We start from the raw sequence: 16,879 nt of genomic DNA, 5'->3' as shown, positions 1-16,879 counted from the left end.
GGCTTGGTTCAATTTTACTGTACTTGGCAGGGTGCAGAGGAGCAGGATGCACCTGCTGACTTGCAGCACACAACACTTCCTTGAGTTGAAGGTTCCAACTTGGCACTGTTCATAGAGAATATTTCGTGTAACAATAAATACACGGATGTTCTTTCCACCTCAGTTTCCACAGCCAGAGGTCGACCGACATACAAATAAACAGTACTCCCGATTAACCTGAAACTATTTGTATGTTGTGAAGGGAGGAACGTTGTTTGCATCTTGTACAAGTGAATAAAGAATCTAAAAATGAGGTAAATTAAGATCGGTACGAATAAGCCTTTTCAATAAATGTAGTTCACAGGTTTATACTTGTTTAGAAGTATTTAACCACAAACATCTGGTAATTAGACCATTACATGAATTTGTCATCATGAAAGACCATTAAGTGAATTTGCACCGAGTGATACAATGTAATTACAGCTCTTATGCTGACCTTTAGAACCATTCAAAATTACGGTTAAAAAAAAAAAGTATATGCCAGTATTTTAAAACCGAACAGCTGATACCTCTCTTCAAAAGACCTGTAACAGTAAAAAGTTAAGAGCCATGGAAGACCACTAATAGCAAATCATCCTTTTAACAGTTCAACTTCTCCCCCAGATAGCCTTGTACCATTTGCTTCATGCTTTTCTTACGAAACGTACTTTTTTAAAAGCCTCAATCTGGCAAACAAGGTTATTTGAAAATTAAATGCCTGCTAAAACTTAGGCATTTGCAGTGTTACTTCTGATACGAGTCACTACGTTCCAGAAGCAAAAGCTGTAGTTTCAGTTTCAGGAACAATTAGTTCTACAATTCCAGAACATTTGATCAGAAGATTTCTGATTTGTTTGGTGATTTAAGTATAACTACTGTGTTATGCTGACAGCTACATAAACCTTAAGAAAAACCTGCACTTTAACCTCTGGTTATAGTATTAGGATTTTGAACAGCTGTGAAAGCAGCGTCTGTGTTTTTCAATGCTACATCAAGGTGAATTCAGTACCACCTAAACCCAAACCAGCAGCTGATTTAAAAAAAAAAAAACAAGTCATATGATAAAGCTACATAGTTTAGTACAATAAAACAAAAACAAGGACAATGGTATTTGTATAAGGTTCCAAAAATATACAGATGGGAAAAAAATCACTGTACACAACTCTGAGGTTGTTAAAGTGACCAGAGAGACTGAACAGTGCAAGACATGCTTTTCCAGTTACAAGCTCAAAACAGAAGTGCAAAAGAAATTAAAGCTTTGTCTGAAGTGATTTACCTTTTAGGATAAAGAAAGCTAGAATATTGTCATCAGTATTACAGAGGAAATCTCCACCCCACCCCGCCCCACACACATACACACAAAATAGTTTAAGTTTTTCCATAATACAGCATTTCATTCAAATCATGTCCCCCTGAGTTTGGTTATCGTAGGGACAATTTGTCTAATATTTATTTAGATGTTGGCCTATAAATCAAGCGATGCATAGGCAGCTTCTCAGTTCTCCAGCTTTGGCTAGCGACACCTGCAATTTACAGGCAGTGAAAGTGGCAGATAGCCTGGGTTCAAGTCCTCCTGCAACTAGCTTCATAAGACAACCTCATCTGACGAAAGCCGTTGTGCTGAAAGCTGATGCTAAGTTATGGCTGAGGAACAAAGAAATTGCTTCGTAGGTCTCTGTACTCTCTCCCAGAATTTAGAACAATTTCAGGCAAGAGCTTTTAGCAGGCTGAGCTGGACATGCATCTATCCATGCAAACGTAGAATATGGCTCCCAGGACCTAAGAATTACTAGGGTGTGCGCACACGAAGACTGGATAGAAGGCCCTTCCTTGTTAAGTTTACAAAAATATATAGCCAGTACTGTAGCTTAAGAAGTCAGTTTTACTCATTACAGAGATCCCAAAAAAGTATTAACTACTTTTCAGACATTCCAGACAAGGTCACTTGTAACAAAAAAGGTCAAGTTCTCTAAAACAGGATTTTAAAAGCGGGTCTTTTCTTCAAGTGAACAGGACATCTGTTTTTAAGCTTAACTTTTTTGTCAGTTAAGACTGAATTTATTTAAGAGTTTATGTGAACATATGCATAAACACAAATAAGTTTACTTTCAACACATCTGCACAGAAAAAAATTAACCCTTCAAAATGTAACAGAGCAGGTCTGGTTAGTACGTATCTATTGCAAATCTTAAAGATCCTGTGCATTAGGCCCACCCATACAGAAAGCAGGGGAAAAGTCTCAATGAGAGAAAATTACTGTTTGAGTCTAAGTGGTGTTTTGAAGAGCCAGCAGCCTAACAGACACCATGAAACTAGTCACAGGATCCACACAAGCAGACCTGCTTGGGCTACTGAAGCAGTGTATCCTCCTGAAGGTGTCATTTACTCCCAAGTTATTTTCTGTTTCGAAGGCGTTTAGATTTCCTAGGACAGTCTGTGGATTCAACCGCCTTCCTCCTCTTTCTTGGAGATTGTTCGTTTGAGCCAGAGCCTGAAGAATTTCCTACTGCGCTCTCCATCACCTCTCGCAGCTTGCGTTCAAGCTCAGCCAGTCGGGCGTTCTGTTCACCTATGATTTGTGTTTGCTCTAGCAGTTTCTGATCTTGATCCTGGAGCTGTTTCTGTTGCTCCTGCACTTTGGTGCGAAGCTCTGAGATTTCGCGCTTTAGCACTGTCACGCTGGCACCATTCGCTTTTACTTGCTGCTGGAGTTTGGTGACTTCCTGTCTCGAAGGGTTCTGCTTGGAGAACAGCTGCATGGTGGTTAGTGCTGCTGAGGGCCCTGGAACTTCAGAGACAGTTGGGATTAAAAAAAGAAGAGAGAGAGAGAGAACTGGGAACAAAAAAAAATGAAAACTGGGACAATTTCTGCTTTTTCTCTTAAAAATGGGCGGCGCTAGGTTCTAGAGGATGGTGGGCACTGGGTTCTAGGTGGGGGGGGCACGCAGGATTGGGGGGGGCACTGGGTTCCAGAGGATGCAGGCCTGGGGGGCGGTGCTGGGTTCCAGGGGATGTGGGCCTGGGGATGCAGGGCTGGGGGGGGGGGGCACACTGGGTTCCAGGGGACGCGGGGCTGGGGGGGGGGGGGCGGGGACACGGAACTGGGGGGGGGCGCTGGGTTCCAGAGGGTGTGTGGCGGGGGGGCGCTGGGTTCCAGGGGACGCAGGGCTGGGGGGGGGGGACGGGGGACTGGGTTCCAGGGGACGCGGGGCTGGGGATGCAGGGCACGCTGGGTTCCAGAGGGTGCGAGGCTGGGGGGGGGCGCTGGGTTCCAGAAGGTGCGGGGCTGGGGGGGGCGCTGGGTTCCAGAAGGTGCGGGGCTGGGGGGGGCGCTGGGTTCCAGAAGGTGCGGGGCTGGGGGGGGGGCGCTGGGTTCCAGAGGAGGATGGGGGGACACATGGGGTTCTAGTCAAAAGTAGAAATTGTGTCCCAGTTTTCATATTTTCTTTATCTCTACACCCCAAATAGGAATCTGAATACTGGCTGGAAGTTCGGTGAACATGTAAACTGATTTACAGCTACTTAAGTGTCTAACGAGAGCATATGGTATTTCAGGGCCCAACTACTTTAATATAAAATACTTAGAAAATGAATGATAAGTTGTTTTCCGTACTACTGAAAATCTAAGTATGACCCCCCACCCCCCTTTTGCTGGATCAAAAATTATAGAGAGATTATGCTCTCAGCTAGACTTAGGGTCACAAATGTTATGTCAAAAACCCACAGCAACATGGCCATAAATTAAGTGTATTGCACAATTGCTATATTAAATATTTCAATACAGCAGTACAATTCTGCTGTTATAGTTGTATACAATTCTGCTGTCATAGTTCTATACAGCTAAAATCTAAAAAATTATGTTTCAGGGCTTAACAGGGTATTTCGGTTTTAACTTACTTTCTTCAGGAAGGGGAATAGTTTCCCACACTGCTGTATGCTTATTCCTCCTAAACACTAAAACTATACGGGGTTTTGAGCTTGGGCTTGTTTTTGTTAAAGTTCCTGCAAATCAAGGACACTGACAGCTGCTGCATCATTTCTTTCACTTTTTCTATCTATCATAACTTATATCTCTATCGCTTTAGATTCTATCTATCATAACTTATATCTCTATCGCTTTAGATTCTATCTATCATAACTTATATCTCTATCGCTTTAGATTCTATCTATCATAACTTATATCTCTATCGCTTTAGATTCTATCTATCATAACTTATATCTCTATCGCTTTAGATTCTATCTATCATAACTTATATCTCTATCGCTTTAGATTCTATCATAACTTATATCTCTATCGCTTTAGATTCTATCATAACTTATATCTCTATCGCTTTAGATTCTATCATAACTTATATCTCTATCGCTTTAGATTCTATCATAACTTATATCTCTATCGCTTTAGATTCTATCATAACTTATATCTCTATCGCTTTAGATTCTATCATAACTTATATCTCTATCGCTTTAGATTCTATCATAACTTATATCTCTATCGCTTTAGATTCTATCATAACTTATATCTCTATCGCTTTAGATTCTATCATAACTTATATCTCTATCGCTTTAGATTCTATCATAACTTATATCTCTATCGCTTTAGATTCTATCATAACTTATATCTCTATCGCTTTAGATTCTATCATAACTTATATCTCTATCGCTTTAGATTCTATCATAACTTATATCTCTATCGCTTTAGATTCTATCATAACTTATATCTCTATCGCTTTAGATTCTATCATAACTTATATCTCTATCGCTTTAGATTCTATCATAACTTATATCTCTATCGCTTTAGATTCTATCATAACTTATATCTCTATCGCTTTAGATTCTATCATAACTTATATCTCTATCGCTTTAGATTCTATCATAACTTATATCTCTATCGCTTTAGATTCTATCATAACTTATATCTCTATCGCTTTAGATTCTATCATAACTTATATCTCTATCGCTGATTCTATCATAACTTATATCTCTATCGCTGATTCTATCATAACTTATATCTCTATCGCTTTTTCTATCATTTTACTCTTCCACCAGTGCAGTGCAAGTAAGATACAACTTTTAAGCACTACAAAGACAGAACAATCTGGAACAGCCTTGAACAGGCATCCTCCTCCTCTTTTTTCTTTAAGATGACAGCATAGTTATGGTTATTTGACACTAAAGGGTTGCCATTAGGTAGATTATTTCTTCCCTCAACCCAAGGTAGGCATGTTTATGCCACATAAAGCCTTGGGTTTGGCGAACCAATTGATACCAGTTTTGGGCACTGCTCCCACAGCTGAGAGACTCAATGAAATTGAGATATAATTAATGGGATATAATTAAGAGGTGGTATACACAATTATGGCTAAAAGGATTGACAGGACATACCAGAAACAACAAGCAGCTCCTACAGTTAGGCCTATCATTTTTGGTTAGGGTCTATTTATTTATTAAGTTATCCTTTCAGAGAATTTACTTCACAATTCCTAAAGTTCTCCAACGGTGTGGAAATAAATTCAGTAAAGGGAAAACACTGCAGTTCTACTAACCTTTTGCTTTTGGCCATTATATGGGGTAACTATGTTAAACTTTGGTTGACATAAATTATGGAAAGTCTGACAGGTCATACAAAGAAACAGCTTATTTATTTATAGACTTATTTTAATTGCCTTTTCAGCATTATTCACAAGTATTTTGCTTGTTAATATATACCTTAGTGTCCTGGCAAAGTGAAAAAAAAGCACATTCAAGTATATTCTAGCTCTGTATGCACTATAACATCTTAGGCTAATTTGCTGATCATACTAAATATAAAAGGCATCTTGAGTTGTTATCTCACGTGCCAAATTTCAACCAAGTGCAATAATAAAGTCTCATTCATTGGTGGCACAAAAGCGTTTGTTTAACGAATACACACTATGCATAATTATAACATACATTCAAGTGACCGTTCTTTTGGTAATACAAAGCCTCCTTAAATTACAAAGCAAATGAATTCCACAGTTGGCATTCTTAAGAAACAAGTATCATTAATACTTATGTGATAAAGCTCACTTATTTAAGGAATGACGCTTTAAAAAGATAGTGCTGTGAGTTTTTGCATACACACACACAAAAAAAAACAACACACAAAAACACCTCAACTATACGTTGGAATTAATACCTGGGGCAGCTCCTATCAGACGTCCTGATACATCTGACCCAGGCAGCTTCCTTTTCAGTATTGGAACAATCTTCTCATCAAAATATTCCATAGCCATGGAAGAAATGTCCCTTAGTTCCTGAAGAACTTCATGAGCTCTCTGAGGAGCTCTTGTAGAGTTTACGTATCTTAGCACACGGTAAATTTCATCTATTACCTAAAACATTTAAGAATATTTAGGTTTTTCTGATAAAGGCAAGATTATTTCACATCATTCTAAAAGTGTTGGCATATTCAGGCATATTCCAGTTCCAGGACCTTCTGCAGCACCAATAACAATGGAAAATCAAATATGATATTTATATCATACTTTACTACATAACTGTTACTCTTGCATATCACTATGTACTTTAGCTCTTTATCAGTGTTTTGAAATTAAGTCCTGTTTGTGATATACCAGAGAAACCATTCACTTGATATATCACGACTCTCTTCAAATTCATGAAATAACACATTTTGTGTGAAATTGTTTTACTGCATCCATACTTGACTTTTATGTGCTCAGTGGAGCATAACGATTTATTTTTGGATAACCAAGACACTGGAAGCCACGCAACAGAGCAGTCACTCCCACAGCCAATCGTGAGACATATAAAACATATGAATGGAATAGCAATAATTATAGTCACATCGGTCTGAAGAGCTGTATGTATTTACTTGAATTCAGTTGCACGATCCCAAAATGTTGCGAATTCAGATTACATGCAAAATGTATTAATTTACGAAATATCAATCCACAACTAGCAGAGAACATAAACAGCTTCTTTATATGCTTGAAAAGCAAGCCCTTTGTTTAGAAGAGATGAAAGTTGCCTTGCTGATCTAACGAATTATAGTCTGAGGAGGTCCAGATAGGAGTGCTGGCTTCTTATTACAGAAACTACCGAGCCAGGTATTTTGCACATGATTAAGAATGGCTTACGATCATAAGAATTTAGAATCATCATTAAGACAACACAGCTGCATCTTGTGTTTTAATAAAGGAAGCTTAGCTAAAAAGTTGCAAAAGCTAGATGTGACTGAAATGTGCCATCATGCAACAATCTTACTAAAGACTTCTCTAATTTTATCCACCAGAATATTCACATATTCTAACACAAATTAACATCCTGAAAGTTCTGCATCCTTCATTCAAATGAAAATTTCCTGAGGGAAACAGGACAGGTAAGGGAAACCACACACTTTAAGTAAACGCTAAGCCTTGAGTAGGCTTGACCAAAACATGACTTTCTGGTGAATTGATAGCTGTGCAGAGAAAGCAGCAGCATCAGGCTTGTATACCAAGTAAATAATTTATAAAAATCTCTTTAGCTGTTACATCAGAATACAAACAAGGCCTTTATGACTCAGTGCCCAGAATGAAAACAGCTGGTAAGCTCATTTGCACAGCTCCTGCACACCCTAGGTCTAGCTTGAGCATTGCTTTTTTATCTATCCCCCAAAAAAGTAGGGCAGTATTTCTTTTTACTTATCAAGTGAGTATCAAGGCCTTCAGTTTATTTGACTTTATATTAAATTAGTGTTTTAAAATATATATACATACAGTATCTATAAAAATAAATGTAAATAAATGTAAATATAATAAACTATAATAATTTTAGTATCAAGGCAACAACTGTGTATAGAAATTGTTACCTCTTCAAGATTTAAAAATAATCATGCTGATAGCCTATCCTGCTGTAGAAATGTAGACTGTATGTAGAAATGCCTGCCATGCTTCATCTCAACCCAACAGCTAACTTGCATTCGTCCCAGTGCAATTCAATTTTCTGTCCTTTAAAAATTTATATCAACAAATCCAAACCTCACATAGAAAGATCAATGAATAGAACATCAGGCTTATGCTCACAGATCTCATTTCAACCCTAAGTTGTAACAGTCTTCCTCAGATCATGATTTTGTCAATTCACTTCTGTATACCTTTGTTTTCACAGCTTATAAAATAATGGTATTACTGTCATACATCTCATTTGGATAATTTATACTTTATGTTGGGGCAGGAGTCTGAACTACCAGAATTGTTTAGTAGTAGTAACATTTAACAAAGTTTATCTACACTTAAAACTTTTATTCCATCTAATGTACAGAAATAATTAATTCATTATCAAAATGAACAGTGTTTCCGCATACTATGCATCTTAATTTAATTAACTTGAAGTACTCAAACCCTTAAGAAAGGTCCTTAAAGTCTTCCTGATTGACCAAGTCTCTAGTGTACACATGGTCTAAACTATTACATCTTCTGATGACCTAGCCTCCAACTGTTTTGTACAGTTACAATTCAGAATTAAACCCTATGTATCCTGGTTTCTCGTAAAAATCCTAAGGGAAAATACAAATCAAGTTTAAAATAGTGCTGAGATATAGTCTGGTTCTTTCATTTCAGACTGACTGCTATAGCAGAGTATTGGCTTCTGTGTTTTAAGTATCAGAAACAGTTTTAGTATGAACACACATTATATAATCTGGGACAGACAGGACAAATTTACTTTAAGTTACATGATCATGTTTTGTAAAAACATAAACATTCACATAATTTAGTCTACATTTTACCTTTCCAGGTATGAAGCAGCACAGATTGGAATCCACATACTTCATGAAAGTCATATTTAACAGAGAAAGTCTTGTTTCTACAGCAGCAAGGATGTCTGCATGACGAGCTAATGAATGGTTTCTTCTTTCTGACTCCCGCCTAGAAGACAGACCATTAAGTGAGAGTAATTTAACAGTGAGTCAACAAAATAAAACTCTAACACTCATTCATCCTTAAAACCCTTTAGAGGCTTGAAAACAACCACTAACATTGTTCTGTCTGCATGGGAAAAAAGTGATATAGATTAAAAATCAGCTAGCAATTATGTAGCACACTTTTTTTAAGACAGTATTTTCTCTAAATAATTACCACATCTTACACGATCCATAAACTCTGTATGTAATTTAGGACTCTTAAGAACAGGCTTTCAGCAGTAGACACTGAGTCATGGTGCATATTTTTATCCTCGCATATGCCTACAGTTAGTATCTCAATGTAATACACAAATTTAATATAATATTACTGCTTGCTACAAAATATAAGTTGAGGTACAAGTTTTTGAGAAAGGATCACAACAGTAAGTAGCATTTAGTTTCTTCACCCTGAATGGGAAACCTGATAGGACATAGCAGAAGCAACTGCACTTCCTCTCTGGAAAGACGAGAAAAGACAATGCCTTAGTGAGAACCTTAAGCTCCCAGTAACACTCACGCATCAACCCCCCTCCCTTTCCCTGATTTAACCCTTGGCACTGAAGAACCTTGCTTTTTTAATCAGTCATAGACAAATCATCACCAAAGGCAGTTTGTCTTGTAAAAGCATGGCATCTATCCATTCCTAAGAGCCCCTCCTGGCTTTGCCAGAAGGGTTGAGTAATATACGACCCTTCTTTTCTATGACACATTTTGCAATATTCCAGCTCCTAGTACTGTACACCACAAGTTACATTCATGCACAGCATTATTTTGTTATTAGATCTTAGGTTTATGGTACTTTTGGGAAAAAAAGAGGAAAAAAAGATTCAAATTTTCAAGATATTTAAGCTGAATTAGCCAGCAAGAAATTCCTTTTTAGCATTATGCTGATAAGAATCTAGCACACTGAGGTTTAGCTACGGTTTTAACTGGTACATACCTTGGAAGCTGAGCTTTAACTTGCTTTTGACACAAGTTGTGGTATCTTTCCACTTTTAGAAATCCCTGATTCAGCATTCGCTGGCAAACCAAGTCCATTCGTTTACAAACCTGTATTTAAGTAAAACAAAACACACACAAAAACACCCCTTAAGTTTCAAATAATGCCACAAGTCACTTTTAGTATTACCTTATCCATACTTGCTGAGCAGTACAAGATTCTCTTACTGGATTTTCTTGGAAAGATTCTCTTTCTTCCATTTCAAGACACAGAAACTGCAGTGCAACTTAAGGTATCACCATCTCTAACAGCAATCATGATACTCCCCATAAAGAAGCAACTACGTTCCACACAGTTAATAAACGAATCTTCTGATACTGCCTAACAAGTGTCAGTAGTCCAAATTCCACCCGTATATAAGCAGACATGATTTCCCTGTGATAATAATCAAAATTTCAAATGCCTGCGTCTAGCTTCCAACTTGTTCTCCAGAGTGATTTTGGTAGATGAAGTTAATATTTTGTTGTCTCAAAAAGATGCCTTAAAACCAAGAAAGTATGTTTTTTTCCTTCAACATTTAGCACTTATGTTTCTGGAGACAGACAAAATTAAAGAATTAAGCACTACAGTGCACATGAAGCAAGATTCTGTTTTGTGTAAGAAGTCCTCTCTATTTAAGAGATTCCCTTATTGGCTATGTTGCATACTGGTAGCCTCAATTTTTTCACAGCTTTAGGGAGAAAGGACATTAATAGCTGCAGATGGAATAATGAGCTACTACATTTAAACCTTAAGAAGTAACCAGTCACGAGACAAAGCCAATGTGTACAAAAGTTTAAAGTATTTGCAATTCACAGCTCTGATGATGCAAGAGATTGGTTAACCAGCTCTATTCTTTCAAACTGCCTTTTTTTTTTAACATTAAAGTGCACACCTCCAAGTGTGACCACACTTTCCAACAGAACAGCTTTGCTCTTTCCTTTTTTTTTTTATTTAAACAAACACTCCTTCCTCTCCATACAGTACTCATTTCATAGCTTTGAAATCTACATAGTTTGTTTCTTGAGAAAGAAGGTTCTCACTTCTAGAAAAGCCACCGATTATTTTTTGCTTATAAGGAAGGTACTACTTTACAGAAGTTCTGCTTTCTCTGAATCACAGAGAATCTCTCTAGTCACAGCTAGTCTAAGTTCTCTGAGTAAGCACTGACTCTTTTCAAACACCTCTGTCTTAAGAGACCATTAAGTAATTGTTGTCAGTCTGTCCGTGTTCCTTCATATTAGATCTTCCTTGTTAGTAGTCAAAGGAGGATAACCAGTCAGGCTAACTCCAGAGGTAGTCTCCGTATACTTGTCCCTTACATTCACTAGAATTAACTGATTATTTCCAGTGGATGAAACATAATGCTAGCAATTCAATTCCAGGAAGGATGAAATCGTCACATTTCTTCTAAGATATTAACTGCATTAGTGATGCTTAGATCTGACACCATATTTAAGTATAAGACTTCACAGCTTACATTTAGTTCTAATGATATCAAACAACCGAAATACGAACGAGTACTTGCACAAGGGCTACGTTAACTATGCAATTATTCAGCAGAAGAAAAACAAAATGAACACGCAATCCTAGATACATTATTAGTGACAAACTTTAGAAGCGCAGAGATATCAATCATGTTTATACTGACATCTGGTGGCAGAAAGTACCTTTTACTGTGTTGAAGCTCTCCCACATCCAAGCGAGCAGGCAGGCCGCCATGGGTAAGACAAACTGCACTAGATTTTTAAATATTGCCTTTTCCAATCTTACTCATTTGCTTACGCTTCTCAGCATGAAGAATTATTTGCTCCAGTTTCTGGACACTGCCCATATTTGTCATATAAACAGACTAGAACCCTAAGAGACTAAACAGATACCACCAGAAAACAGCAGTTTTTGCAGCTTATTTTACCAGTCACCTCTTACTTGTCAGCTGGTTCTTGATCACACCATTTAAAAACACGGCATCTGAAGTTATAAGAACAATACACTTTTTAGACTGCACAGTCAGCAGTCATCCACAAAGTAGCATTATCACACTTAAGTGTTCGTATTGGTCCAAGACGGTTACTAATACTTGCTATGTCAATGGACTGCAAGAAATTTAAACGTTCAAATTTGCTCACATTTGTTTTTGCCAATTTTTGGAATGTTTTCTTATTCTAGCCATAAAACTATAACAGTACAAGCTTCCTCAAATGTCAGGTCCAACTAGAACACTGCGTTCAAATTTCAGTGTTAGAAAGTTATTCCAAGGTCCACATGAAATCCAGAATGAGAAGGTGGCTGCTTCTCAGCATGGTGACTTGTATACAATAACAACTTCTATAGAAGAACTGATTTTCCACTTCATTTGTGACCAAACTGACACAATTTAGTAGAGGACTACCAGCTTCCCTTTCCTCAAGCATGTCTTACTTCTTCCCAGCTTCACTAACAGATGACCACTGTCAAAACAGAAAGCAAAAATATACTAAATTATTTAGGTTCATTACGTGTTATATTTATCAGGTATTTAGAGGCTGCGCAGACCCTTATTTCATAATGCCTTTCTAAGTTGAAGAACAAGTAAGTGACAAAATGCTAATGACTTCAACGTGAAGCCTGAAAATAGAAATGCCTGGAAATACAGATTTACTGAAACTGTGTGAAGATTAAAGCTGTGCCGTCCAAAGGATATCCGTCCTTATTTGTGCTCTGCAGAACAGTAATGCAGGTTTGCTGTAGAATTTAAGACTCTCGTGATGCATGTCAGAATCCAAGATAACCTTATCTTCAACGTGTTCATAGGAGGTGTTTATAGATCGTTTTTAATCATGGAGTGTTTGTTTTCTGTCATGCTCACTGTAGTAATAGCCTGAATGGAAGTGCTATTTCCAAGCTCAGACTAAGGATTTTATTATTACCCCACTTTGAAAGTATCCAGCTCTCATCCTCTTAGCTGACTGCATCTTTAAAGATAACAAAGCAGCACAAGCCCATTCTACTGTTTCAGGTCAACTGATCAAAGTTCATCGTGGTATCACCACCGTTGTAAACTGTTATATGGTATCCATGCTCAAAACCAATCGTCCTTCACTAGAACGAGCATTGCTTGGCATTTCAAATGTTGCATCTCAAAATGAGGAGTGTTTCTTCCAAACATGATGTCACCCTATTTAATAGAAAGAAATCACACACATACATTTATCAGTAGAATAAGTAGAATAAGGCATAATTAAGTAAAATGATTTGTTCCAGGATGATGCCAAAGCATGAATGAAAACCTACAGCCATTCTCCTTTCCAGATCATATAAGCATAGAATAGAGCAAGTGTGTTTCCCTGTCATGCTTATAACCTGAATAACCACGCGTTACTCGCTTTTCTGACTGCCTTCCAATGATCTTGTTATCTCAGAACTGCTCTACCATCTCAAAAACATGGTCAAAATTCTAAAGCTTCTGTACAGACATTAAAAAATATTACAGCAAAATAACCAATCAAAAGCTGGAAGGTACACTAGCTTCCACATCAGCCTGCATGCTAGGCTTTACCTCCTGAACATTACAGCTTCAGCCATAATTATCTCTGGGGCTTCTGCATTTCTCTTATGACAAGATATCAAAGGAAGTAGGTTAAGTAAATATTCAAAACGTCAGAAAGTAAAATGCTGCTCCTTTTCTTCTCATTCACTTTCTCCAAACAGAAGTTTGATACCTCAAGATTTGCATTAAGGCATAATTTCAGACATGACTGCATTCTGAATACCTACTTGTTTAGTCTCCACTAGTCTAGATCCACTCCTCTGCTTAACCAGTTAGGTACCTCATTTATGCTTTAAAATGCTGTAACATCAGGAACAGCAGAAGGCATTATGTTAAGTATAACAAGTGCTTCTTCGTACACGGGCAGGCCCATGGTCTTGCTTTGCCCAACGGTAATCATAAGCAGGTAACGTCCTTTACCACATTCTTCAGTGACTGAAACAGACTTATATATCTTAATCCTTAGATTATACACCTCATTACACTCCACACAAACAATGCAGGTTCCTATCTCTATTTTAATCTGAAAACTTGCTGGCGTTCTGCGTCCTCCCACCCAGCCAACTCCTTAGTCTACCTTTTTGCGCATGCTCTAGCTTCAACACCCATTCAACTCAAAAGACTTTGTTTGCATCTGTCAAGATGATCCAGAAAAAGAAGGATTAGGACATCCATTTTCAATGCTGAGACCCAGAAAACACGTTCAAATTGATCTGTTTAGGGAACCCACATTTATTGTCAAATGTATGTATGATCAAGCTTTATTTAGGTCAATTGATGTCCTGGATCACATCCTCCTACCTTCCCCAAGGTACTTTAACCCCTTATGATGTGGCATTACATGCAATAATGAATCCATTTCGGGGCACACTTAACTTGCATGAGTTGCCAAAAGAACACTTTTAGTTCTGCATGGCAAACTAGAAGACCTAGCTGATCCAAGTAGGTGTACTTATGAGCCACATTTTTGACTAGGTCAAACCAGAAGGGCAGTGATTCTTGACATTAGTGCCGATTAACAAAGACAAGTGTACTTTCATCTCAGAGTAATTCTCACGTTTTCTGATGTGTCTTAGGGGTAAAAAATGGAATTTGATGGTAATTAAGTTTCTTGGCTGTCACTTACTCAAAAATAAAAACAGGAGAAGATCAACTGAATAGTTTCCTTCGCTTTACATCTAGTATTGCTCCACATGTGTCTAAGTTGATATTTATCCAGTCTGGTTTTGCCATTTCTGAAGCTTCTGCAAGTGACAGTCTTCTTGAATAACAGACTTGTAAGTGTTACATAAAAGAGGTGTTTCACTTGTTAAGAAGCGCAAAGAGTTAAACAGTTCTTTTAGTCCTTACACCACCATCTTTCCTACTCTGAATTTCACTGCCGACAAAGCATTGCTTACAAACACTAAGTCAGCCTTGCAAGAAGAAAAATCCTCCTACTGACTAGTGACAGTTCTCACAGCTACCACTTATAAAATGCAACAGGAAAACTGCAGCGAAGAACAGTGCCTAGTGTGGCAATACAGACCATACAACACTAAGCATACCCAAACAGCACACATACTTCTTGTCATCCAAGCTGTAAATGCTGCAATCCAAAAAAGCCGTACTGAATATTTTTCCACAAATCCCCTACCTACTCTTAGAGAAGAAGCGAAAGTCTTTTGAGATTACTAGGCTGACAGCATGCTAGAAATATTTAGGTACAGCGTGTTTGGTGCAGTACAAATAAAAACAGCGTTTCTGCTAGAAGAGCTTTCAGTTTGAAGTTAGAGTCAGCTTGCTACACTTCAGGTTGCTGATCAAGGACAACCACAGCCTAATTCTCTACAGAAATGTGCTCATAATACTACCTAGTTTAAGCTAATGAGTTCTTAAAATAGAAGCAGTACAGGCAAGTTTACCGAGGGCTACATAAGCCTCATATTAGTTCCATCACTGTTTTTCCATTTATGATCTCCTAAGAAATTGAGCAAGACAGCAGCTGATCGCATTATGATCATACTATGACCATGGTTTACACGAGGCTCCTTACAGGCAGTTCAAGACTGTTAAACACCGGTCCCGTGAGCTTTTTTTTTCGCTGACACGTGAGCTTTTTTTTGACATTATGATGCTTGCAAGCGCAAGTAATATCTTTTATTAGATCTTCCAGTACGACCGCGAGGAGCAGGCTGCCTCTCAGGCAGGCAAAGGCTTTAAGTCTCCCTTCCCTGCCCCGCACGTAGGGCGGCGACCCCCTACACCTGCGGGCCTCACCTTTCTGAGCAGAAATAAACACACAGGCGAGGCGCGGCGCGCTGACCCCCTTCCACCACCGCGCCCCCCGCTAGAAAACAGCGGTCGCTGTAAGAAATAAGACCACGAGCCCCAACCCACCCCTTCCCCGCCGGCCGCCGCCACCTCCCCACCTCCGGGCACGGGGCCCGGCCGCCACAGGGCCCCCCCAAGCCCGGCCCGGCCCGGCCCCTACCAGGCGGAGCTGGCTCGTCTCGTCGTAGGACAGGAAGCTGAGGATGCTCTCGATGGCCACGATGGGCAGCCCCATGAGCGTGTTGCTCTGAGGAGGCTGCTCCAGCAGCGCCGAGGCCTCGGGAGCCTGCGGGAGCGGGGGCGGGGAGAGCCGCGCCGAGCACAGGGCGCCGCCTTCCCCCTCCGACAGGAGCCGCTCCTCCGCCGCCGCCATCTTACAGCCCGTCCTGCCTCCACTGGGGGCGGAGCGCGGGGCTTCCTATGACGCCACTTCCGCTCCCCGTGACGGCGCCGCCCCGCCCCGCCCCGCCCCGCCGCTGGGGGCGGCAGAGGGCGGCGGGGCAGGGGCGGAGCCGGGGGCTCCTCACGCGGGCTGCGGGGGGACCCGGAGGGGAAGGGGGGGGACGAGCAGGCACGGCGGGGCGCTGAGACCTCTGTGGGGCCGCTGCAGAAGGGGGCCCGTAGTGGCACGGGCGTGGGGGGCTGCGTGAAGCTTCTCTGAAGTAACGGGCCACGTACCACGAGTGGATTTGGAAGGAACAACTGGAAGCAGTCTTGAGCATAGCGTGCCCTGAAACCAGTATGCCCCATGTCAGCGAGTGTGGTGGAGGATAAAAGCACAAATTGATTTTTTTTTAAAGGACAGCCAGTTTGATAGCGGTGTGTGGAAGCACTGGGAAATAGCGCTGTGTGTCTGGTGGGTCCCTCACACCAGGCACGTAAAGCAACCGCTGCAGTTGGAAATGGCACACTGAGCTCAATAAACCAGCAGCACGACCCTGTTTGTTGGTTTGGTTTTTGTCCTTGTTAGTCTTAACACCAGTCATAAAGCTACAGGTTTTTGTGTTTTTTATTTTTATTTTTATTTCCACTCTACAGAGGAACAGGAGCAAGAGTAAGGCGGTCAAGGACACTGTGGAACTGTGTGAGAAGGGCCTCCAAAGATGTAGCAGCTGCG

At 39.8% G+C, this 16,879-nt stretch overlaps 1 protein-coding gene across 2 annotated transcripts; it reads right to left on the bottom strand.

Moving 5' to 3' along the window:
- Positions 1-331: 331 nt before the first annotated feature.
- FBXO28 (F-box protein 28) lies at positions 332-16,178 on the bottom strand. 2 transcript variants are annotated; one of them, XM_048057708.2, is made up of 6 exons: positions 15,923-16,178; positions 9,882-9,991; positions 8,768-8,906; positions 6,176-6,371; positions 3,916-4,020; positions 332-2,806 (listed from the first exon to the last, which is right to left on the bottom strand). In XM_048057708.2, exons 1-6 carry the CDS (start codon positions 16,133-16,135, stop codon positions 2,412-2,414), a joined length of 1,158 nt encoding a protein of 385 aa, XP_047913665.2. In that variant the 5' UTR covers positions 16,136-16,178; the 3' UTR covers positions 332-2,411. The 2 variants fall into 2 exon arrangements, with proteins under 2 accessions (XP_047913665.2, XP_047913666.2); XM_048057709.2 differs by lacking the exon at positions 3,916-4,020 and having other exon boundaries at positions 15,923-16,172.
- Between the last annotated feature and the right edge of the window lie 701 nt (positions 16,179-16,879).

This window comes from Anser cygnoides, chromosome 3 (genome assembly GCF_040182565.1).
Source record: "Anser cygnoides isolate HZ-2024a breed goose chromosome 3, Taihu_goose_T2T_genome, whole genome shotgun sequence".
In the NCBI taxonomy this organism is placed as follows: Eukaryota; Metazoa; Chordata; class Aves; order Anseriformes; family Anatidae; genus Anser; species Anser cygnoides.
This window is presented reverse-complemented; position numbering and strand designations above follow the sequence as displayed.